The following is a 24,446-nucleotide window of genomic DNA, read 5'->3' as shown; positions in this document are numbered from 1 at the left end:
TTTTTTCAGATCTAGCTACCTCAGTTGCCACGGCTAGGATCTGACCTCCTTTTTCTCCAAGTGCCGTTTCAAAGTTTCTTCTCCGGCAAGTCATTGTTCTCCGACGAGATCTGTCGCCATTTCCGATCGAGCGCAGAAGAGTTCTTCAACAGTTAGGAATCAAGAGAATTTCAGAGGAGCAATTTCAGATCTAGAATTTTAAAGAAGAAGATCATTTTCTTTTTTTTTTGTTCTTTCTTCAAATCAGGTAAAGTCCCTAACCTGCTCTTGTTTCGATTTGGTGTTCGTGCGGCTGTCTATGATTAGAAGTTGTTAGGTAGATTCTTGAGTTTTGTTTTTAAGGCATGATTATAGTTTTTAATCTCATGATTCCGGTATTTCTTCTTAATTCGTAGTCGGAATATAGATCTAGCTAAATGTGACTGATACAGGTTGTGTGAATAGAGCTGGATGTTTGCTAATTGTTGCAATTTCTTTGAAAAATAAAAGATCTATACTTCATTTCCATTTTAGTTCCATTTTCATGGAGATTAAGATTTCATGTTGTTTTCAGCAAAGTTTTGGCAAGGTTTGTGAAGATGGAATATATGAGATGGTTTCTTTCATTGTTCTGATTTTTCCCTTTACAAAGTTATTTTGGATAATTTGTTTTGAGCTTGTAAAGTTGTATCAGCTTATAAGAAATTCTTATTGTCATTAAATTTGAGTTTAAGGTTAGAGTTGATCCATTGCATGAGGGATTCAACAACATGATTCCATTCCAAAGTACGTTATGCATAGTTCATGTGTGATTCCTATTATTACTTTTTGGGAAGAAATGTTGTCAGTTCATGGCAAAATACTGAAGCATCATAAATTTCACAAGTCATGCCTATCATTTGAATTTTGGAAACATTGACATTTGTTAATGAGAAACTAGTAAGTATAACCTTCTTCAGTATTGGAATTGACATGTGTTAAATAGTCCTATAGGCTGAATCAAATTTCAAGTGGTTGAATAAGGTTAACTGGCAGTTAGAATGTAAGAATTCAAAAGAAAAATCAATTTTTATAAGGTTCTAAAAGTGATGAGATTCCAGATTTTGAATCCATACCATAAATTTTGCCATGTACAGTCAAAACCTGTCTAGAATCATTTAACTGGAGCAATTTAATCATAGACTGGAAAGGTTCTTATCGACACAATTTACAGTTGTAATTTGTATTCTGTTCAGAAGCATCATGCTCCTATCCTATGAGCCATTTTACTCTACAGTTATGATTTGCATTTGATTAAAAAAAAAAAACAAATGTGTAATTGTTTGCCCTCTTTGGAAATGGTATACTACTACTCATGTGTGGCTGTGAATTACATTTCTATGAAATCCCTTAGCAAAGCCTCATTTGATATTCAGTCCTTGGGTAGGAGATACTTGAATGTTCAATTGTGTCAATACCATGTACAAAATTTAAAAAAATGAGGTTAATATGAATGAGTTGTTGTACTTGGAGGAGCATGGTGGTCATAATATTTTCTTTAGGACATTTTCGTAGGAAATGTACATTTTGCAACACAGCTTATGGCTTATGCATAGGGGTGGCAACGGGGCGGGTCGGGGCCGGATGTTGGGGTCCCCTTCCCCTTCCCCTCTGCGGGGAATTTCCCCCCTCCCCTTCCCCTTCCCCTCTGCGGGGATGGTGGGGAATCCCCCTCCCCTCCCCACGGGGAATATCTAATCCCCTTCCCCTTCTCCTTCCCCTTCCCCTCCCCGCATCCTTCGGGGACAAAATCCCTGCCCCGCCCCCTCTTTGGAACCCAATCAAACCAGCAAACAGAGCTTCTTTCTTCTACGTCCATTACAGACAATATTGTGATGAATGCTATGATTCTATTCATGTGATCAACAAACAGATGGACAAAATCAGAAATGCATGGATGAGACAACAAACATAAATAACAACAGGACCTCATCTTTCAGCAATTTTCTGCATAAATTATGGAATGATAAATAGGAAATGAGCACCAGGATTACCTTAATTAACAGGCAGCCAATGTGCAAAAAGTAACTATTTCAGTAGTCACAATGAACTTTAAAAGTCCATAAGTGGGCGCTCACACACGCAAAATAATGTTCATTAGTTCATTCTGTATAGCATGTTAACCCCCAGATGAGCATGAGAAATGAGAATGGAGAAGAGAACAAAATCAACAAATGACTTATTTCTTTAATTGCAATTCAGTCTAGTGCTGACATGAAACAAATTTCTAGTAGCTAAATTTTTCTTGTTGAAAATTAAAACCTGCAATCCAACCCTAAAATTTTGTTGGCACTACGATTTTTTGATAATTGCATACACTCAGCGTCTCAGGCTCTCAGCTTGTCTTTATTATTTCAACATCTGTGAAAAGGTTATTATAGTTCCCAAAATGCTCTCAGAAGCTAATTAAAAGGAAAAGACAAGCTAAGTTTATGTTTGGGGGAATCTTGTAGCCGATCCACAGAGTTTCTAGTAGTTTTCCTTAAAAAAAACACTTAAAAATTTACAAAAAAATGGCATTGATTAGCGGGGCGGGGCGGGGCGGGGCGGGGACAACTCCATCCCCTTCCCCTTCCCCTCCCCGCACCGGGGAATTTTTATAATCCCCTTCCCCTTCCCCTTCCCCTTTCAAATCGGGGAATCCCCTCCCCAAACGGGGCGGGGCGGGGCGGATCCCCGCTTTTTCGGGTGAAATTGCCAGCCCTACTTATGCACTTAGAAAACTGGGTTGTCCTTTAACTTCATGTACAAACTTCTAGAATGGATACAATTATGAGTTATGAACAGATAAGTGTGTTAATAAAGGGAATAGACACTCAATGTATTTATAGGGCTCTTCTCACTTGGCTGAAACCAATTCTAAATATCCAAAACTAATTCATAATATTTTGGGATGTTTCATAATTGAATTGATAGTGGACTAGATTTTTTGGAAAATCTAATGGTGTCCATGTTCTTCCTCTTTTAAACAACAAACATGGGTGAATGTTTATTGCAATACCTAATTTAAAGCCATGTTATTTCCTAATCTGTGCCAATGAATTTACAATTATGTCACCTGTATAATTTGTCCTTATAATATTTGCCAAGCTTTACTGTTGGAGAGAGGTTGCTTACTGATATTCTTATCGACTACAGGTAGATTGGTTCATTTGAAGAAGCAGCGGAAGAGGAAGAATAGAGAAATGCAATGAATGCATAAATTGCCATATTTCTCTTCTTCTTAGCAATTGTTTATGTTTCTGTATTTGATCCATCAATGGTAGGAAACATCTATTTTTATTTATCTGGTGACAAAGGAAGAACAAATATGAACGAGAACTTGTACAAAGGAGAAGAGACGCTTGTAACAAAGTTCCAAAATCTGGAGGAAAATATGGCTGAGGAAGGGGTTAAGAAGACTTCCTTGATGGATCTTCCAGTGGATCTTTAAGAGTTAATTGTGTTAAGACTTTTTCGAGTGGATCTTCTTCGTCTTTCTCCTCTATGTAGAATATGGCGAGAGATCGCCCTTCCAGTCCGTCCCATAGACAACACGCCATTGCTTATGTCCATCTGCGCTAGAAGAAAATTGTGTAGTTTCTTCGATCCTATTCGCAAGATATTTCACAATATACACGACTTCCCAAACTTAAAAGCTTCTACTGTGCATTACTCCAAAGATGGTTGGTTGCTAATGTCTCAATCCAAAAAAGAATACTCCACATACTTCTTCTTTAATCCTTTCACAAAGTCAAGAATCCAACTTCCTGATATGTTTGAAGATAAGGGCTTTCATGGCGTTGCCTTCTCATCTTCTCTCACTTCTTCAGACTGCAAAATTGTGGCATTGGAAGGTAGTGGTTCCACCACGGTTACTATCCGAACTTGTTGTCGTGGGGATGAGAGTTGGACTTCTGATACCTTAGATAGCAATCCATGGTTTGCTGCTTCGCACTGTAACCTGGTTTTTTATGACGACGTTTTCTATTGTTTAGGAATGGATGGACGGTTAGGGATTTTTGATCCTAGGAATGGTGTTTGGTCAGTACTTTCAAAGCCCACTTACGAGGAGTTTTGGGAAGAAAATGATGCCTGGGTAGATTTAATGCAAAACTCTACTGGTCAGAATTTCCTAGTAGAGTGTGGCGGAAAGCTTGTGTATGTGTTTATTGGTTATCATGGAAGGTCAATTAAAATTTTCTGCTTGAATCGTTCTGAGATGATATGGGAAGAAATTGACTCAATGGGAGATCAAACGATGTTCCTTAGTCACAAATCATCTTTCTCAACAATCATTCCCGTGGAAGGAATGCAAAATAAGATTTTTTTCCCTCTATTATGTGGTGGCGAAGATTGTTCCGTATTCTACTCTTTTGAGGACCGCAGATTCTTTCCCTATAAAGATTTTTCTCAGACTAAGGGGTATCGCTTTAGCACCTGGATTCAACCCAGCTGGTCTAAACCTTCGCATGAATTGCTCCACTGGTGAATGGTTGAATTGCCCGAATGGTTTGATAAGGTATGCATACAATGAACATCTTGAATATTATTTTAATTGAACAATAATTTGTTAGAGAAAAAAAGCTTCAGTTTGATATTTAGTACCATTCATTCCTTTTCTATAATCTGCATTTGTATACAATTTTATTTTTTCTACATAGGTGGCGTTGATATTTCCACCCCTTAGTTTTAGTATCTTCCACCATCTCTCCATTGAGAATTTTTTTAGAGGCTGCTACAATCCATACGACTTGTGCCATTCATTGAATGATTTTCTAAGAAAGAGAAGGGTATGAATATCAACTCAATATATTGTTGTATTTATATTTTTGTTATTTAGAAATCATTCTATTTACTTCATAGTAGTAGATAATTAAGATATCATGATTGCAATATCCACTACATCTTACATCTTGGAATTGAGAGAAAAGTGCCTGTAACTAATGATCCTTCGGATGTATTCTGTCCAAACTCAAAGCTGTATTGAGATTTGATGCACTTGTATATGCAATGCAAGCTATGACCTCCCATTAAAAAAAGCTATGACCTCCCATAAAAAGTTTTGTATAAGTCGCCTTTTGAAACACTGACGATAACCTCTCTCTAACTCTCTCACCCTCTTCATAAGGTTTACGAGTAATATTATATACCGTTGGGGCTCTAATGATTAATATTGTTGGTGTTTCTGAAAATCTGGGTCGTTACAGCTAGTGGCCGCATTTTATATAAGGTATTAGCGAGTATTAATTACAAGATAGGTGTTGTCCCTCCCCTACCCTAGCAATGTGTCACTTCTTTTGCCCAACCCTTTGTCCTTGCCCTGCCCACGGAAATGGTGCACCTGGTTTTATACTTATTTGTCAAGCAAGAAAAAACCCCATAACCTCTTACTACTACTGCCAGGAGGGTGTCTCGTCTAGTGTTGCTACCCTTCCTGCATCTTCCATTGGTTCCGTTGCCACTGCCACACTAGATGGTTACTGCGACCACCACAACGACTTCCACTAAAAAGACCAAACAACATTTACTACGTACCTGCATACATCATGTACTTACCTACAGTATGTACCTTAAACAACATTATTGTTCACATGTATGTACTTTAACAACGTTTCCTAAGAAGGTACTCTCATATATCACTGGATTTTTGTTTTAAGTATTAGAAACAATTAGAGTATAAATTATCAGCATAGGAACAATGTTGGTTCCTTGTCTAAGCATTAAGATATACGAGATATGGAGCATTAATTAGTAGAGCCCCAACTATACTTCGGTTTGAGCTAGACCTAAGCCCCCTATCTCTTTTCTAGTCTAACTAGGACACTTGAAAGATGGAACCCATCAAAACACTTAGGAAACAAGAGTATTAGGTGGTGTTTTCAATATCAAAACTAGTAGCTAGAAATGTAAGAACTGCATAAACTTCAAATTTCATAATTAATCAGATATCATAAAAATATTGATTTACCTCTAACAAATATGTTAGATGTGTGTATGTGTGTATGTTGCCTAAGGGCATAGTGGTCATTTTATCTTCTGTCTTTATATAAATACATAATTGAGGGGGAGATACTCCAACTCACTCTTTCTTTCCACTCTCTTCTCTTCTCTTCTCCTTCCACATGGTGTCAGAGCCCTAGGGTTTGGATCCCTAGGGACCAACATCGTTCCTCCTTCCCCTTCTTATTCCTCTTCTTTTTTTTTTCTTCTAAAACACTAACCCTATGCATCTTCTCTCCTCCTCCTCCCTCTCTACCCTCGCTCACCAGCCCCCCCTCCCCTGTCGGGACCTCCACCCGGCCCAAAGTCCCCTTGCCCCTCCCGTAAATAACCTCCCCCCTTCCTTCTGACCTCCACACCCCCTCTCACCCCCCGTAAACCGTCCCCTCCCTCCCCTCTCCTTGTTCCCCTCCCCACCCCCCGTAAATAACCCCCTCCCCCCGACCTCCCTGTTCCCCCCTTGCCCCCGTAAATTACCCCCTACCTCCCCGACCTCCCTGTTTCTTCTCGCCCCCCCACCCCACCCCTCTTGTTTCACCTCCCCTCTCTCTCTCTCTCTCTCTCTCTCTCTCTCTCCCTCTTATCCTCCCTTCTTCTCTTCCCCCTTCTAACCCTCTTCTCATGACCTAAATCCTCTTTACAAACCTTTTTTTTTCTTATGTTTGCGGCTCCGATTTTGGCCCATTCTCTTCGATTCATCTCTCTCATTATGTCTTCGCCGGATATATCTTGTTTTAACATCCCTCTTTATTGGAGCCGCGGTCTTCTTTGCGGACCTCTCGCATGATTCTTGTCTTTTCCTCATTTTCTTGTTCTTTCTTGCTAGTGTGGCTGTGGGTCTCTCTCTCTGATCTTTAGTTATCATAGATCCTCCTGCTCTCCCGGATCCCCATGTTAGCCCGTCCCTGCTGACAATGCCTCCACTCTACCTACGACTCTTTCCTCGAGCTACTCTCCTTCATCCTATTCTCCCTCGTTGGAGCAGTCTTTTCCTCAGATGACCTCTGAGAAATTGGATGGCTCCAATTATCTCAGCTGGCGCTACGCTGTTGAGACCTATTTTCTTGCCAAGGGTTGGGTGTCCCTTATTGAGCGTGATCCTCCTTCCTCTTCAGACCCGTCCTATGATAGATGGCGGTAGGGCGATGCTATAATCCGCACCCTCCTCAGGCAGAGTATGGTTCCTGCTGTTGCACGACTGATGATGAGCCTGCCCTCGGCCAAGGCTATTTGGGTTCACACTGCTCTGCTTTAATCTGTGGTTTATAACCTTACACGTATCTTTGCTACTTATTCACAGTATGTACCTTGAGCGTGGGAATGACTCTCTGCCCACCCACTCTAGCCCTCTTCGCCTCTCTTTGCCAGCAGTTGGACGCTTTCATGCCTCTTACCTCTTATCTCATCGTCCTTGCTCGTCAGCGGGACCAACGCAGGGCTATTCTTTACCTTCACTCCTTGGGATCAGACTTCTTACCTTTTCGCCAGCAGCTCCTTGGACCAGGCCGATCATTGTGTCTTTCTGGGACACTCTCGTACTTAGAAGGGTTACAAGTGTTACAGCCCTGGATTTCGCCGTCTTTTTGTATCCGCAAATGTTGTCTTATCGAGTCTCTTTCCTTCTTCTCTCCTCCTGCGCATGGCGCTCCTATCTCTCCTTCATGTCTCCCTCTCCCCTTTCCGGTTCTTCCTGACCTGGTTTCTCCGGATCTTCCTCCCTTAGATGCCCTTGTCGGAGACCTTTCCTTCCCAGGTTTCGGCAGTTCCTCTTCCGCCCGCTACTACGAGGGTCTATCAGCGGCATTAGCGAGCAGATCCTCCTCCATCTCCTATCGAGGCGTCGTCTCTTCAGCCGGAGATCCTGGCCTCTAACCCTCAGGTACCTTCTCTTTCTTCTGATGTAGCTGTAGATGCTCTTATTGCCTCACACACTCGTTCACGCACTACTGCTCATCTTATTTCATCTTATGTTTCGTATGATCATCTTACCCCTTCATTTCGTGCTTTTGTCTCCTCTTTGTCTTTTGTTTCCTTGCCTAATTTTGGACAGGAGGCTCTTGCTCACCCTGGGTGGCGTTTTGCTATGGACAGCGAGATGGATGCACTTAGGGCCAATCATTCTTAGGATATAGGTTCCCCCTCCTCCTGGTGGTCACCCTGTTGGTTGTAGATGGGTCTCTGCCATCAAATATTTTTCAGATGGGACGGTTGAGCGCCTTAAGGCACGCTTGGTTGCCAAAGGATACGCACAGACCTATGTGATTGACTACCATGAGACCCTCTCTCCTGTTTCGAAGATTCCATCAGTGCGCGTTTTTATTTCTCTTATAGTCAATCATGGCTGGCCATTATATCCGCTAGACGTAGAAAATGCCTTCCTCTATGGAGATTTGGCTGAGGAGGTGTACATGGAGCAACCTCCTGGTTATGTTGCTCAGGGGAAGATGTCCTCCTCCGTATATGGGCTTCGGAAATCATTGTGGTCTCAAACAGTCCCCTTAAGCCTGGTTTGGAGGTTCAGTGAGGCCCTCATGAGATATGGCATGAGGCAGTGTGCAGTTGACCATTCAGTTTTCAGCCATCAGTCGGGGCTGGTCATGTACTCCTTATAGTGTATGTGGATTACATTATTATCACAGGGAGTGACACAATTGACATTCGGTAATTGAAGATTTTTCTGTAGAAAGAGTTCTTCATAAAAGATCTTGGTCATCTTCGATACTTTTTAGGGCATCATGAGATATGGCATGAGGCAGTGTGCAGTTGACCATTCAGTTTTCAGCCATCAGTCAGGGGCTGGTCATGTACTCCTTATAGTGTATGTGGATGACATTATTATCACAGGGAGTGACACAGTTGACATTCAGCAATTGAAGATTTTTTTGCAGAAAGAGTTCTTCATAAAAGATCTTGGCCATCTTCGATACTTTTTAGGGATTGAGGTAGCTTACTCGGTACTAGCGTCTCGCTCTCACATAGGAAGTATGTGTTGGAGGAAAACAAAGAGAGCGATCTCAAGGGGGACGGAAGTCAAAGAACTCCAAGTGGCGGTCTAGAGGCTCCCTGGTGGGCCAGCCGATCAGCCTCAACATCAGCAGACCTCCACACTTGCTGACGTCGTACCCTATGGACCTTCAATCCTCTTGAGGATTTGTTCGATCGCACCGGCACATCTCCATAAGAGAGAGAGAGATCTTAAAGAGGAACCGATCTTTGGAAACCCTAACCATAGAAAATCCAAAATCCCAGAGAGAGGTATGAAAGAGGAACCACGATGGAACCTCCACCCCCCCATCAACACCACCACCACTGCTCTCCTCCACCGCCCCACTACCCCATCCCTAGCTCCAACCCTAACCCGCCTCCATCTCATCTTCCTCCTCCACTGCCCGACCCCCACCCCCACTACCCTACTCCACCGCCACGCCATCCTAACCATAACTCTAATCCTAACCCTCACCCACCTCATTCTCCACCACCGCCCCACCCCCACCTCCACTACCATACTCCTTTGCCCCACCCCTACCAACAGTTCCCTCCTCCGCCATCTCACCATCGTCAGCATAACTTCATCCCTAACCCCACTCGGCACATCTCCAATTTTTGTTGATCTCTACTGCTGGATCACAGTTGATAGGGCGAAGACCTTTGTAAGATATGAGGGGACCAAAAAAAGAATGGCGAGAGGAAAAGATAGTGGCTGGGCGTCGAATATGGTGGGACAGGGGGGATTTGTTGCACATGGATCGACGGTGGAAAATGCGCTGGATAGTGAAACCAGCGCAGAGAGTTTCGAATTACCAGTGCTATCTTGCGTTGATTCAGCCCAGCTGGTAGAAAATGGACATGTGGAGGTGACCTGTCAAGATATGTTGCTAGCTGGTGAGGAGGAGGTGATAGGTGGAGATAAAAGGCCACTTGAGTACCCTGCAAGGTATTTCGAAGATCAAGGGGAAAAAGTTGAGAGACACGTGGATTCGGGTGAGCGGTGGAAGTTGCATAAAGAGGACCTCAGAGCTGGTATGCTAATAAGTAGTGAGGGGACCAATGGAGGGCTATGGGTGGATAGAAATTCAAAATTTTGTTGTGAAGTCAATGGAGAGTGGGAATCAGAAGCATAGTAGTGGTCTGATGATGTTGACTTTGGATTGGCAAGTTTCTTAGTGGGCCATATGCATATAGGAGAGAGGCGATGTGAAGTGTGCGTGGAGAATTTCTCAAACCTTATTGGGCTAAATACCTTTTCAGACAGTACTGGGTTGACTCGGTATCGAAGGGATGTTGGGGGGATAATGTGGGAATCAAGAGGGGAGAGGAATGAGCCCTCAGAAGGAATGACAAACAGTAAAGCTTGTAAAAATGCTCCTCCGGCTTTATAAGAGAGCTTGTCCCTTTCTCTCTACAGTATATAACTCCATGGTCTACCTGCTCAAATTTATGACGAGAAGGAGTCTTTCTTTCGGGAGGTCATGGCCTTCATTCTCAGTTCATTCTCCAGCTAAGGAAGATGCTGTGGTGAGAGTCCCTTCTAAAAAGATTGCTGGTTCATCTTCTCGAGCAGAGATCGAGGTTGCCCATGCTTTGGTCCAATCTAAGTATAATGCGGCAGCTTCTGCTTCAATCAGCAATTAGTCTAGACAGGAAGGGGGGGTTAGTCGCGCTAGACTCTTTTGGACTAGGTTGGACTTTAGGAGTGCCGGGTTAGTCGGGCGCGATTTTCCGCTCCCACTCTCAAATACAGTGTTAGTCTGATGGGTAGGGATTTTGTGTAAAGAATCCCCAAAATACCCTAGCGCTTAGTAAAATCGTTATACGGAAATCCCGTCTGGAAGGGTGGAACTTGAAACATCGACCGAATTGCTCTCTCTTCTCAACCCTTGCAGCCTCTCTTTTTCCACCGAGCAAATAACTTTCCTTCCTCAACCCTAGCAGCCATCTCTCTCAAATCACTCTTTTTCCTCAACCTTAGTAGCCATCTCTCTCAAATCACTCTCCTTGCCCAACCCACTCCGAACAGCACTCAAGGCAGTGGAAGGAGCCTCCCTCTCTCTCTCTCTCTTGCGCTATTTGTGGGGCTTTTTACAGCAGAAATACATATGTATTTTTGGGCCTTTTTCTGTCATCGATCGTTTTGCAAAAGGAATACACAGATGACTCATATGCTATTTGCTGAGGACTTTGGGTTCTTGTTTGTTGAATGGGTTCTCTGTTTTTTGGTATTTTTTATCTTGTTTTGAGTGCTTGTAAATGACGGTTTGGCTTGATTTTTAATAATTTGAAAAAAACATTATCCATGTTGCATTGATGTTTAATAATATGGAAAAATATTGTATCAATAGTTCTGTGGGAAGTTGTGGCCTTATCTTTTTTATTGTTTTTGGTTTGGAGATCAGTAGGGGAAGATACCCACTAGCCGTTTGATGAAATGTCTCAGGGTATTTTAACTCTGAAACAATCTTTTGGCATTAGAGTAACCATCAAGGCTTACACTTTGCTCAACCAAGAACACTGCCTGGCTGTTGCCTTTAACTGGATTCTCTTCAGATCAGTCAGTACAAGAGACTTTGATTGAATTAAATGCAAGAAGATAGGAAACTAGTCGTGCACTGTAATTGTTGGATGGTAGCTATTCTTGTCTTCAATATTATTGAATATTTTCTCCCAATATTTCTATTTGGTCCCCTAATTGGGGTCCACAAACTCCCAAACTCCCTATGGTAATAGTGACAAATGAAAATGTAAGACTTTTTTTAGGACTTAAGAATCCTCATTTCTTCACTCTGAAATCCCTGTTCTAGGAGTCCTAGGCATTCCCAGAGTGACCAACAATCCGCTGGACTTTCCTAGAATTACCAGGAGTCCCAAGTATTCCCAGAGTGACCAAAAATCACGCACGACTAACCCCCCCGAAAGGTACGCATGGTTTATATAATAGCTATCAGTATGGATTGTTTCCTTCGTTGGTGACATGCAAAGTGCAGGTGAAGGCACAAGGATTCCCATTCCCAAAAATAGATTTGATGCCTGAGCAGTTTTAGATCCAAAGCCAGATCCAACAGTTTTCAGTTAACATGAGTATGGGTCTCTGGCAGTGGTAGAGGGGAGCACGGAATCAGAGGATGATGGGGATTTTGACGGATTGGCGATAGTGCCTCAATCGGAGGAAACACTCATGATTGCTTGGTAGAATCCGGAAGAAGACAGTTGATATTTTCGTAAATCATGTTTTGTTAACAAGTAAGATATTGGAGCTAGCTATTGTCGGTTTGGAAGAGTTTTGAGGGGCTTGTTCAGACAGGCAGAAGTAAGAGAATTCCATCAAAGAGACTCGTCGGACTTGAACAACTTGGAAGCGACAAAGATGTTAAGGGAATTAACGAGGTTACAATCAGTGATTAACTATGAGAGGGTAAACCAAAGAAAGTTGAACGCAAAAGGAAAAGAAATGGGAGGCAGAAATTATTCCTAGGGGAAAGGAAAATATAGAAATCGTAATCAGTGAAGATTCTATCTTGGATTGTGAACAGATTGGGCTCTTTAGAGAAAAAAGGTTCATGTCAAGGAGTTGGTTAGGAATTGCAAACCAGAAATTTTGTGCATTCAAGAGACTAAGATGTCAAATTGGAACGGGGCAGAGACCATAGGTCTGGGGTTACAAAGTCACTGGGATTTTGTGGCCTTGGATGAAGTAGGAGCATAAGGAGGAATCCTAGGAGCATGGGATGCATCTACTTTGGAGTTATCTGACTCATGGAATTGTAGCTTTTCTGTGTCAGTTGTTCTAAGAAACCTGTGTAATAATTCATTGTGGACATTCTCAGGTGTTTATGTCCCAATAATAAGGGAGGAAAAACATCTACTATGGGAGGAGTTGGAATCAGTTAGAGAAGCAGTCTAACCCTTGGTGTACAGGTGGGACTTCAATGAAATAAGAATGATAGAGGAGAGGATGGGGTGCAGCAAATTTATCCAATATATGAGAGCCTTTGTCAAATTTATTAGTTTTCATGAATTGATTGATCTTTCTTTAACGGGTGCGCAATTCACTTGGGCCAGAAGTGTTAGTCGTAGTAGAGTAGATCGATTTATGATTTGTCCTTGTTGGCTCGGTAGTTTTCCCAAAGTTTGTCAAAAAGTGGTCCCTCATACTGTATCTGACCATCGACCCCTTGTGTTGGACTTGAGGTTGGAGTCTTGGGGTCCTCATTTCAGATTTGAGATTGCTTGTTTGGAACACCCCAAGATGGAGGAAAGATTATGAGAATGGTGGGAAGAAGATGAGGCTTTTGGACTTGTAGATGTGATAATTGGGATTATGCTAAGAGAAAGTTAAAGGAATGGATTACGGAGAATCAGATTGATGGGGACATCAACAATGGGCGTGGATTAAGGGTTTACAAGCGTAGACGTGGATGAGACTGATGGCGGGGACTCTTGCATGGGTCACATACATTGTCATCTTTTTTTTATTATTATTTACTTTCTATTTTCGTCATTTTATTTGTAGCCTACTTTTTAGGCATCAAATCTCATCCGTTTGGCGTGTTTTTGGTATTATTAGAAAGGTTTCTCAATTAACTATCTAATGGGCCCAAGATCACATGATTTGGATGTGATTTGAGCAAGTTATGAGTGTTTTTAGGAAGTGGTATAGGTCTATTACGGGATTACTATTTAGGTAAGTTTTTATCTTTATTTAGTTTTACTTTAGATCAGATGAATGGTTGAGATTAGTTTTGAACTTTAAGTTATCTTCTAGGGTTTCTTTTCTTCTAAATACATCTTATGAAAGCAATGTAAGAGACTTTTGACTGTTGAATAAGGAATTAAAGTTTTTTTTGCAAAAGAAGCTATTGAAGCTTGGAACTTCTTCTCTTCTCTCTTCTTGGTGGCTTGGAGCCATTATTCTCAATCCCCTCTCATCTTCTCACTTCTCACTTCTATTCTCCTCTCAAATCAGCCATAAACAAGTAAGTCATTAGTTCTTCAATTTTTGTGTGTTCTTGAACCCTAAAATACAAAAACCCAAAATCCAAATATCTCCTACATCATTTAAGATCTCATCTTGAAACTTTGAAGGACTTATTTTGGGATTAAACCTTAGCTATAACAATCAAAATTCATAGTTTTACAACCCCTTTCGAGGCTAATCAAATTTTCACACCTTTCAAGCCCTAAAATTTGCTTTTGGAGATTGAAAGTGTAATCGACCAACGTAGCAGCCCACTAAACCTGAAAATCTCATTTATTTCATCATTTAAACCTATTATCTTTCAACCCACAGCAGTTTACCCAGAATTTCTAGATCTGTCCAAATTACCAAAATACCCTTTTAGCCTAAATTGGACCCATTTGACCCCGTTTTGTTGCTGCAGAAATTTATTACTTTTTTTTCATTGGATTATTGCTGATTTCTCATCAAATTAAGTTTTAGTTCATAGGTTTTGGTACTGTTTTAATTATTCTACTTGGTCGCACGTTTAAAACCCCGTTTTAGCCTAATTTTGCCCATAACTAGTTACCCGAAGGACCCTTTAACTGTCGACTAATTTGTTTAAAGTTTATTTCATGCTAATTGTGTTCTTTCTCATTATTTAATGCAAATTTAAGCCTCAATATTGCTGCTGTCCGCCAATTAATTCTGCCTTAAATCAACCCTAGTTACCCAGTAGGTGTCTTTAGCCTCTTAAGAGTTAGCCCTAAACTTTCCTAGAAGCCATTATCCCATTAGGAGTCTAGGATTTTCCCTCGTTTAGGTATTGTCCTGCATCACAGATGGTTGGGAAGAGAAAGTCGTGGGTTCTTTTTAGAATAAAGGAGATTACAAGTAAAGAGGACGATGGTTCAGCTAGTAGAGAGGATGTGGAGGAGGTTGTGCGCCTGAAAGAAGAGTACAATAATACTCCTCTTCATGAGGAAATCACTTGGAGACAAAAATCAAGGGTGGCGTGGTTAAAAGGAGACAAGAAAAACGACTTATTTTCATGGAATAGCAAGTGCAAGAAGGCGTGGTAACAGAATTGGCTCTTTGGAGGTAAATGAGTCAATAATGGAAAAAAGGAGGAATTAATTGAAGAAATTTTGGATTTTTATAAGCGGCTATACTCATATGAAAAGATAAGTCGCCTTGTTCCTGGGAATGTAAAGTTTGGATGTCTGTGTGAGGATAACAGAATCACACTTGAAAGGTCTTTCTCAGAGGAGGAAATAGAAAAGGGGTATTCTCCTTATGTGGGGATAAAGCTCTGGGACTCGATGGTTTCTACCTTGCCTTCTTTCAAAGCTGACATTTTGTGATTTTTCAAAGAATTTCATGATGGAATGGATCTAGATAAGGGAACGGGTGCTACGTTCATTGCCTTGATTCCCAAACTGAAAGGGGCATCGAAAGTAGCAGATTTCCACCCTATTAGTTTGGTGGGCTGTTTGTACAAGGTTTTAGCGAAGTCCTAGCGGAGTGATTGAAAATAGTCCCCCCCTTGATGTTTTTCCTAGCCAGTCTACATTCATACCACCATGGTTTTAAATTTCGGTTTCGGTACCGGTTTCAGACCCAACCGAAATTGAAATTTCGGCCGAAATCTGGCGAAACCAAAACAATACTATTTTATTCAGTATAAATTTCGGTCGAAATTTCGGAAAAATATTAATTTGATTAAAAAAAAAACAAGTTTTTGCGTGAAATCTCGGGGAAAAAAGAAATTTCGACCGAAATAAAATACCATTTCGGGTATTGTTGATTTTGGTGTCGGTCTCCACCCGAAATTTAAAACCATGCATACAAATCAACTCAACTCAACAAAACCTTTGTCCCAAACTAGTTGGGGCCGGCTAAATGAATCCGTCAGAAAAATTTCATGAAGAAGGTAAAAGGAATCTACCCGGCTCTAATCTCGGCTCTAGTTGGGTTCTTCTACGTGGATCATTTTCTTCCGTTCTATCCTATCCAAGGTCATGTTCTCTGTTATGTTCCTAGCTATCAAGTCTTTCCTCACTATTTCTACCCAAGTTGTTGTTTCTACCCAAGTTGTTTTCGGTCTGCCCCTACCTCTTTTACTCTATCAATTTGGCACGAGCCGCCTCTTCTCACTGGAGCATCCAAAGGCCTACGTTGGATATGTCCAAACCATCTTAAGCGGTGCTCTTTCATCTTCTCCTCAATTGGTGCCACCCCCACCTTTTTACGAATGTCTTCATTTTTAATTCTATCTAACCTTGTGTGGCTGCACATCCATCTAAGCATTCGCTTCTCCTCTACGCTCATCTTATGCACATGTTGCTTCTTGGTGGAGTTAGTGGCCGCACATTCTTTTTACATTAGACCAACTCCTCCTTGTGTGGCTGCACAGGCGGAGTTAGTCTACCTTCATACATGATAGGTAAATTCTTGATTGTTCCCTGGTTGCAAACGAGGTCGTGGATTGTTACTCTAAGTTAGGAGAAAGGGGTAGAGTCTGTAAATTGGATATGGAAAAAGCCTACGATCGACTAGAATGGGATTGCCTCGATTACTTACTAGGTAGAATGGGGTTTGGCAGTAAATGGAGATTGTGGATAATGAAATGCTTATCATCTGCGTGGTTTTTTTGTCATCATCAATGGTGACCCTAAAGGCTTTTTTAAGTCTTCCAGAGGTCTTAGACAAGGAGATCCGTTGTGGTCTTTTCTTTTTGTCATAGTGGCTCAGACTCTGCGTAGGTTGATGGAAAAAGGAAGTGCTAAGGGGCTAATAGATCGGTTTAAGATTGGAGAGAATGGGGCCATTCTATCTCACTTGTAGTTTGTAGATGATACTCTCCTCTTCAGCTCGTCCGATCCGGTAAAGATTATGAATCTCAAATCCATTTTGAGATGCTATGAATTGGTATCCATTCAAAGAACGAACTTTCATAAATTAAGTCTTTGGTATTAACCTTGATTTTGAAGTGGTGCAAGGAATTGCAGGGATTATGGGCTGCAAAGTGGATAATCTCCCTTCCATTTACGTTGGTTTGCCTTTGGGAATGGGGAGACCAAAGAAGGTGTTTTGGGAGTCTATTGTTGGGAGAATTGAGAAAAGACTAGACACTTGGAAGCGAAATTTAGTGTCGAGAGGAGGTCGCATAACTCTAATTAAGGTTGTGTTGGCTAATATTCCAGTGTATCATTTATCCCTTTCCAAATGCCCCATGAGTGTTGTGAACCGATTGGAGCAAATTCAAAGAAGTTTCTTATGGGGGTACCGACAAGAAGGGATTTCCACTTGTCAAATGGGAAGAAGTTTGCAAACTGATCAACTCGGTGGCCTTAGGATCAGAAAGATAAAAGAGATGAATTAGGCTCTTCTTGGTAAATGGCTTGTGAGATTTGGGGAGGAGTATTCTCATCTATGAGCCTAGGTGATCGAAAGTAAGTATAGGTCAACTTTCGGCCATTGGGAGTCTGTGGACAAGTATAGACACAGAGAGGTCAGAGTATGGATGGACATCCTGCGGTTCAAACAAAAATTCCAAGATGGAATTAAATTCAGAGTTTATACAGGGGACCGTTTCAAGTTTTGGCATGATAGGTTGTGCTCGCAAACACCATTGAAGGAGATTTTTCCAGAGTTATTTGCAACGGTTGCTTCGCAGGAGGTGTTTGTAATAGAGTGCTCTGATCGTTGTGAAAATAAGGTAATATGGATGCCGGTGTATAGAAGAAATTTCTTTGATAGAGAGCTCAATCTGGTGGTGGTTAGGTTGCTTGAGGCCTTAGAAGGTTGGTATGTCAAACAACCCGGTCTGGATAAAGGGGTTTGGATCTGGAGCTCCTCAGGGGTTTTTTTTCTGTTAAATCCTTCTACTTCCACCTTGTGTTTTGTCTTCCTCTCTCCAGAGTAGCCAAGGTTTGGACTTTCCAAGCTCCGCTTAGAGTTTGTACCTTCGGGTGGGCTTCTCTTATGGATGGAATTCTAACGGTGGATTTCTAGCGCAAGTGCGAAATGCTGATCATTGATCACCGCACGATGTGCATTGAGGCCGGAGAGACAACCGACAATTTGCTATAGCATTGCAAAATGGTCAAGAGGTGTGTGGGGTGGACTATTGGATAGGTTAGGTATGTCATGGGTGTTTCCAGCCAAACTAGTTGACCTATTGGAAAGTTGGTCTTTGGTTCTTGGAGTAAAAAGGAGGAAATTTTAAGGAATGTATCCTTCCTAGCAACAATTTATGTGTTATGGAAAGAAAGAAATGCCCTGGTCTTCAAAGGGCATGCTTAGAGTTGTGACCATGATTTTAAATTTCGACGAAATCCGAAATTTCGGGTTTCGGTCGGGACCGACACTGAAACGTACCGTACCCGAAACGGTATTTTATTTTGTCCGCAATTTCAGAATTTCGGTCGAAATTTCAGAATTTCGGTCGAAATTTCATTTTTTTCCAAAATTTCGTCCGAAATTCCTAAATTTCACCCAAAAACCTGTTTTTTAAATTAATTAAATATTTTACTGAAATTTTGACCGAAATTACCTAAATTTCGGCTGAAATTTAGTATTGAATAAAATAATGTTTTCATCGTTTCGCCGGATTTCAGCCGAAATTTCAATTTCGGTGTGGTCTGAAACCGGTACCGAAACCGAAATTTAAAACCATGGTTGTGACTATCTTTTTGCCAAAGTGGTAGCTCTCACGATCTCATGGGTGAAGATAGTGCCGTGCTTCATATTTGAGTCCGCTTTCGATCTTTGGCATGGGTGGAGGAGGTTCTGCTTTTGTTCGGATCAGGATCCCATGATTCCGGTTTTTTAAAACTCAATTTTGGTGGCTCCAGTTTTGGGAATCCTGGCCCTTCAGGTATTGTGGGTCTTCTTAGAGACGATTTGGGATCGGTATGGTGGACTTTTCGGGTCCCACAGGAATGGTAGACGCTATTGAAGCTGAAGCGCAAGCCGTCTGTCAAGGGATCAAGCTCCTGGAGCTAGAAAACTTGGACAAGGTAGTGGTGGAAGGGGACTCTCTTAATGTGATCCGTTGGCTTAGTGGTTCATGAAATGTCCCTTGGAGATTTGCTCCTTCTTTGACAAGATCCAAGACATAGTAAGCTGTCATGAGATTTCTTATCGGCATTTGAGAAGGTCTGCAAATAGAGAAGCCGGCAAGCTTGCTAGAGAAGGTGTCTCCAAAGAGGGCTTGAAGCCTTTTGATTTCCTCCCGCCTTGAGCTAGCTGGCAAGCTTGGTGTTGGGGATGCTATTTTTATTTGTATCTTACTTTTTTTATTTTTCTGTTTATAATTTGACCATCTCGGTCATTTATCAATGAAATGCTTTGTCATTCAAAAAAAGAGAGGTTTGGATCACACACTTTTTCCCTAGTTTTAATTTTTATTTATATGTTCTGCTACTTTTGCTCTTCTTGTATCTTTTTTTTAAGTCCGGGATTTATCTTAGCCTTTCTTCGACTTCACCCCCTTCTCTGAACAAGTTCTTGGTTGCACAGCAATTAAATAAACTAACAAAACTGCTACAATGCTCTTCATCTACTTCTTAACCATCTAAAGCCTCCATAGAAGCTTTTATTGTCCATCATTACATGACAGAACCCAATTACAAAAAGTGCACATTTTAGTCAGCATTTGATTACTTTTCATTTTTCAAAATGACCTAGATACCTGCCAAAAACATTTTTTAAATAAAATCTTTAGAAATTGATGAGCTTATTCCGATCTAAACCACAATTATTTAAATAATCATAAAATGGCAATTGCACAAAGAGAAGGAAATATTTACATGTTTCAGCTCAAAGGCCTAATCCACATCCACTATATGAAATAAACGATACAAGATTACTAGGAATTATCCCAATCCTACTACCCGTAACTTTATCATTTTTCAACTCAATGAGGTTACACTGTCTTGTTTCGTGCCCCAAAAGAAGAACAAAGACACCTCCGAGAACCATAGTTTCAAAATTCTTCCGCGTCATTGTCAACTCGATCGAGTTGACTCCCTTTAACCTTTGGTCGCGTTCCTGTCCGAGTTCACGTTTTGCCTTCCAAAGTCAGACAAAACTCCTATTACTCTTCAGAGTTATGCCTGTGTCGACTAAGTACTCATCGTGTCAACCTGGGTAATCAATCACGCTATTCCGAGTCAACTAAAATTTACTTGGGCAGGTTTTACAAGTTATTTTATATAATTAGGTTTGGCCTAAACCTAAGCCGCCCCCCCCCCCCCCCCCCCCCCCCGCGGCCGCCAACACACACACACAAACAACAACACACATGCACGCACACACTCACTTAGTCTAACCAGGACACTTGAAAGATGGACCCTATCAAAACATGTGAGAAACACGACACTAAACCCAACATAATCATAGCTCTAAAATCGAAGCAATGACAAGGAGATATATGAACACTGATTTGAAATGTTAACTGAATTAGATAAACCATAATCAAATCTTTATGAGAAAGAAAACCATAAAGCAGGATTATGTTGAGAAGGGTGAGTTTCTAAAACGAGCAAATCCTCGGTACGTATTACTATAGGGATTAATTTTTGCTTTAGTATCAGTAGGATAGGATCTTACAACCACATGACTCAGAATATTTAAAGGAACAACAATATGATGGGGTGAACAAGAGTATTAGGTAATGTTGCCAGTGTGAAAACCAGTAGCCAGAAAAGTAAGAACTGCATAAACGTCAAATTTCATAATTAATCAGATATCTTAAAAAATAGCGATTTATATGTAACAGGGTTTTTTTTTGTAATCAGATATCAGATATCTTACCGCAGATGCCCTTAAATAATAAGAATAATAATAATAAAACTCCTAGGGTTTTTTTTTTGGAAAGAAGCAGCCTCTAAACCCCTACTATTATCTTAATTTTCATGTTTGAAAGATTTTGGGTTTGCTTGAAGAAAGTAAAAACAACAATGCTAAACAATGGTATGTACTTTGTAGTTGCAACATTGCAAAACAACAGTATGTGTTATGTAGTTCACAAACCAATGTGTTATGAACATTAATTTTTAGAACCCCAGGTGTCTGCTGTTACTTAAGAAAGAACAAAGAGGATTTATTTAAACTCAAAAAAACTACCAATCAAATTTTGTTTTCTGCAGAATAAATGAATTCATATTAACACTGCCATTGCTCTGATATCAACGAGTTTTATATTCAGTTATAACTTTTTCTTGGGATATTCAAGCACTGAGTAAAAAAAGCATACCACGAACTGTGTTATTAATTTATCAAGATAATAGAGTTATGATTTGATCAGAGTGAACTTCATATGATTCAATTCTTTATCTAAAAGGTATTTGCCATGCCCGTCTTACCATTAGTTTCAACTGAATTTGATCATATGTTTTCTCACTGTTGTAGCCTGTGTGGCTGACAGACCATGCTATGCTGATTTATATTACACACTATTTTGTTTGTATTCTTCTATGGGTTAGTCTTGTGTTGCATCCTTCTTGACCTTGTGCTACATTCAATTTAGAGTGGGAGCTAACTTGACTTATATTGAAAGATGCATGTTTATATTTTATCTGTTTTCCATATTTGTACTGATATTGGAGAAAATGAATCTCATGCCCCTTATTGTCAGTCAGCTGTTAAATGCTCAGCATTCAATGACAAGATCGAAACTACAGAGCTTGTTTAGATGTAAGCTGCCCATTTGTAGATGATTTTGTTTTAAGTCAATGTCATATACAAAGAGGGCTGTTCTTGTGCATTTGGTACACACAAGGAGCAAAGTGATTTGAACATGGCTTCATATTAGATAATTTCTTCTTAGAGGAGAAATGATCTCGTTTTCTCATGAATCCATTTCACCTATCGTTCCTATCAGGCAAGTTAATGCCAACTCCATCCTATCGTTGCATTTCTTTTTCCTGTCACACAAGCATCTTACAGCCATCATTGTGTCCCTGATGAACCACCCATTTTCTATTCATCATTGACAACTGTCCGTCAGCCACCCCTTCTCTCCACCGTAATTGCGGAAGCAGCTTTGTTACTCATGTTTTTCGAGTTTTTTATTTCCCTTTTCATCTTATATCAGCTGTGGGGTGATTGCAAAATTTTCAACTTAGTGGTTGTGGGAGATCTTTTGCGATCAAAGGCTTCTTTTACAAACATCTAAACTTAGTGGTTAATTCCATTTCTTGCTTCCCTCTTTCATGAAATTTCTCTACATTCAAAACTTGTTGAGTCTATCATTGACTTGGTCTACCTCAAGTTGACCCAGTTGGCCGTACTTGGTCGATCAAAATTCATTTGATTCATCCAAATTAACCAAGAACTTGTTGGATCAATCATTAACCGAACTAAGTAATGGATTTTGCCCTTAGCGAGTTATGGACCAAAGGTGAGCTTGTAACAGTGATATTCACGACTTCCTCTACCTTGGAATTTAGGATTTCGAAATATATGATATGATAATTTAAGTATGCTCATCTATGAACTCACGAATTTGTAGCTTGCTGATTGCATTATGCTATTATTGATTTGTGAAGTAGAACATGTTGATGAGGTGTTTGTAAATGTCAGGATCAAAAGAAGGCAATCTGGGGATCAAGACTTTCGATCTGGACGAGCTCTACAAGGGTCAAAATTCTTTGTTAGTTTGAGTTTCTATCATCCCAAAGCAAGGCTGCTAGGATGAAGATATTTCAGTTTTTCAGTTTATATTATTTGTAGTAAATTCCTATCCTTTCTGATTTTGAGGCTTTTTAGGAAGTTATTATATTTAAGGAGGTAGAGCCAAAGGAAAAGTTTTATGATAGGATTTATTTTCATTTTTGGTTAAATTATTATTTTGCCATGTTCGGTTTTGTGAATAATATTTTGCATTGTATTTTTTGTTCAGATTCAAAGTTATTTAACATTTTTTTTTCGTGCTCTGCTTGTTTAAGGGAAATGTTATCAGCACTGCTGTATTTTGATGAATGATTAAGGCAATCTGGTAAAAAGTGAGCCTATGTGGCTGCTCTGTCATGCAACAACCGGTCCGCAAAATGCCTTCTGCGATGGTCCCTAGCAAATACCATTAAGATTTTCTAAAGTGCATGGTACCACAATGAAGAGGGAGGAAGGGAGGGAGTGTTACTTGTAATAAGGGAAATTTAGAGTACCAACTTATGTTTCAATTTCTCGAAAGCTTCTCTATGTATTTTTTTGGACCCACGTCTAAAATTACCATAACTTCACTTCACTTTCAAGATCAATCTTCCTTTTGGTTTTCTTCAGGAAATAAGAAATTTTCTATCGTTTGCAATAGTCTTTGAGGAAAGACAGAAATCCCACTTCTAATCTTTTTTCTACCATTTTGTAATAGTCTATGAACATATGATATCACTTCCTATTTTGGTATGATTTGAATTTTACTAGTAATACAAATCATTTTTGTCGTATAATTTTCTGTTATTGATTGTTTTACATTGCAAAAGAGAATTGGGATTTACTTTGATTTGAGTTTTTTTTTCCCATTTCATTAGATTTTGGGCCGTTTTGCTTTCTTTTGGACATAAATGTTTGAAAATCTCTAATTACATCTCCTTAAATCTCTTTAAATTAGAAAATCTCTACCTTTACATTCTCTCTCCTAAAATGTAAATTTATCTTTAAATTAGCCTCCCTCATATCTCCTTAAAACCCTATTAGGAACATCTCTCTCTCTCTCCAGTCTTAAGTTTCCATTCCTTGGCCGGTCCCAGCTCACCATTTTAGTTTAGTCCATTAAATATTCTTTTACAAAGAATAGATATCTAAAGAAACATGATGCACTATGCCACAACCGGTACACCACCAGTACAACCCCTCTCTCTCTCTCTCTCTCTCTCTCTCTCTCTCTCTCTCTAAACATGAATCCTGGTGGTGACTAACATCTTTGAACACCCATTTGTACTAAGGATGCAACTCGGGTCTAGCCAAACCCGAGATAGCATTCCCTCAACCCTAACCCGACCCAACCTGAGCCTCGGGTTGAGGATGGTCAACCCAAACCCAACCCACCTCCAAATGGGGTTGGGTTGAATTCGAGTTTATCTAGGGCCAAATAGAAAATACAAAAAAAGCATAATCCTAACAAAATCATAAGAAAATTAGAGGATGGAGGTCGGGTCGGGTCGGGTCAGGTTGCCAAGGGCTCAACCCTAACCCAACCTGAAATTAAATACAGGTTGGCTTTTCCGAACCCGCTTTTCGCAACCCTAACCCAAGAAAATGCCAACCCAACCAGAGCCAAAACCGGGTTGAGCCTGACCGAAGTTGCGCCCCTAATTTGTACTTGTTCTCACAAGCTCTCTCTCTCTCTCTCTCTCTCTCTCTCTCTCTCTCTCTCTCTCTCTCTCTCTCTCTCTCTCTCTCTCTCTCTATATATATATATATATATATATATATATATATATATATAGGGAAAGGTGTGCGTACTCGGTCGAGTAGATAAGCTTATCTACTCGGTCGGGTTAAA

At 40.5% G+C, this 24,446-nt stretch overlaps 1 protein-coding gene across 1 annotated transcript; it reads left to right on the top strand.

Annotated features, from left to right (window-relative positions):
• Nucleotides 1–3,458: 3,458 nt before the first annotated feature.
• Nucleotides 3,459–22,876, top strand: LOC143863657 (F-box/kelch-repeat protein At1g57790-like). The gene is made up of 2 exons (XM_077374391.1): nt 3,459–4,519; nt 22,526–22,876. Exon 1 carries the CDS (start codon nt 3,566–3,568, stop codon nt 4,487–4,489), a length of 924 nt encoding a protein of 307 aa, XP_077230506.1. The 5' UTR covers nt 3,459–3,565; the 3' UTR covers nt 4,490–4,519; nt 22,526–22,876.
• Nucleotides 22,877–24,446: the final 1,570 nt, after the last annotated feature.

Source organism: Tasmannia lanceolata, unplaced genomic scaffold (genome assembly GCF_043159265.1).
Source record: "Tasmannia lanceolata isolate RefF3 unplaced genomic scaffold, GAP_Taslan_0.1 ptg000044l, whole genome shotgun sequence".
Lineage (NCBI taxonomy): Eukaryota > Viridiplantae > Streptophyta > Magnoliopsida > Canellales > Winteraceae > Tasmannia > Tasmannia lanceolata.
This window is presented reverse-complemented; position numbering and strand designations above follow the sequence as displayed.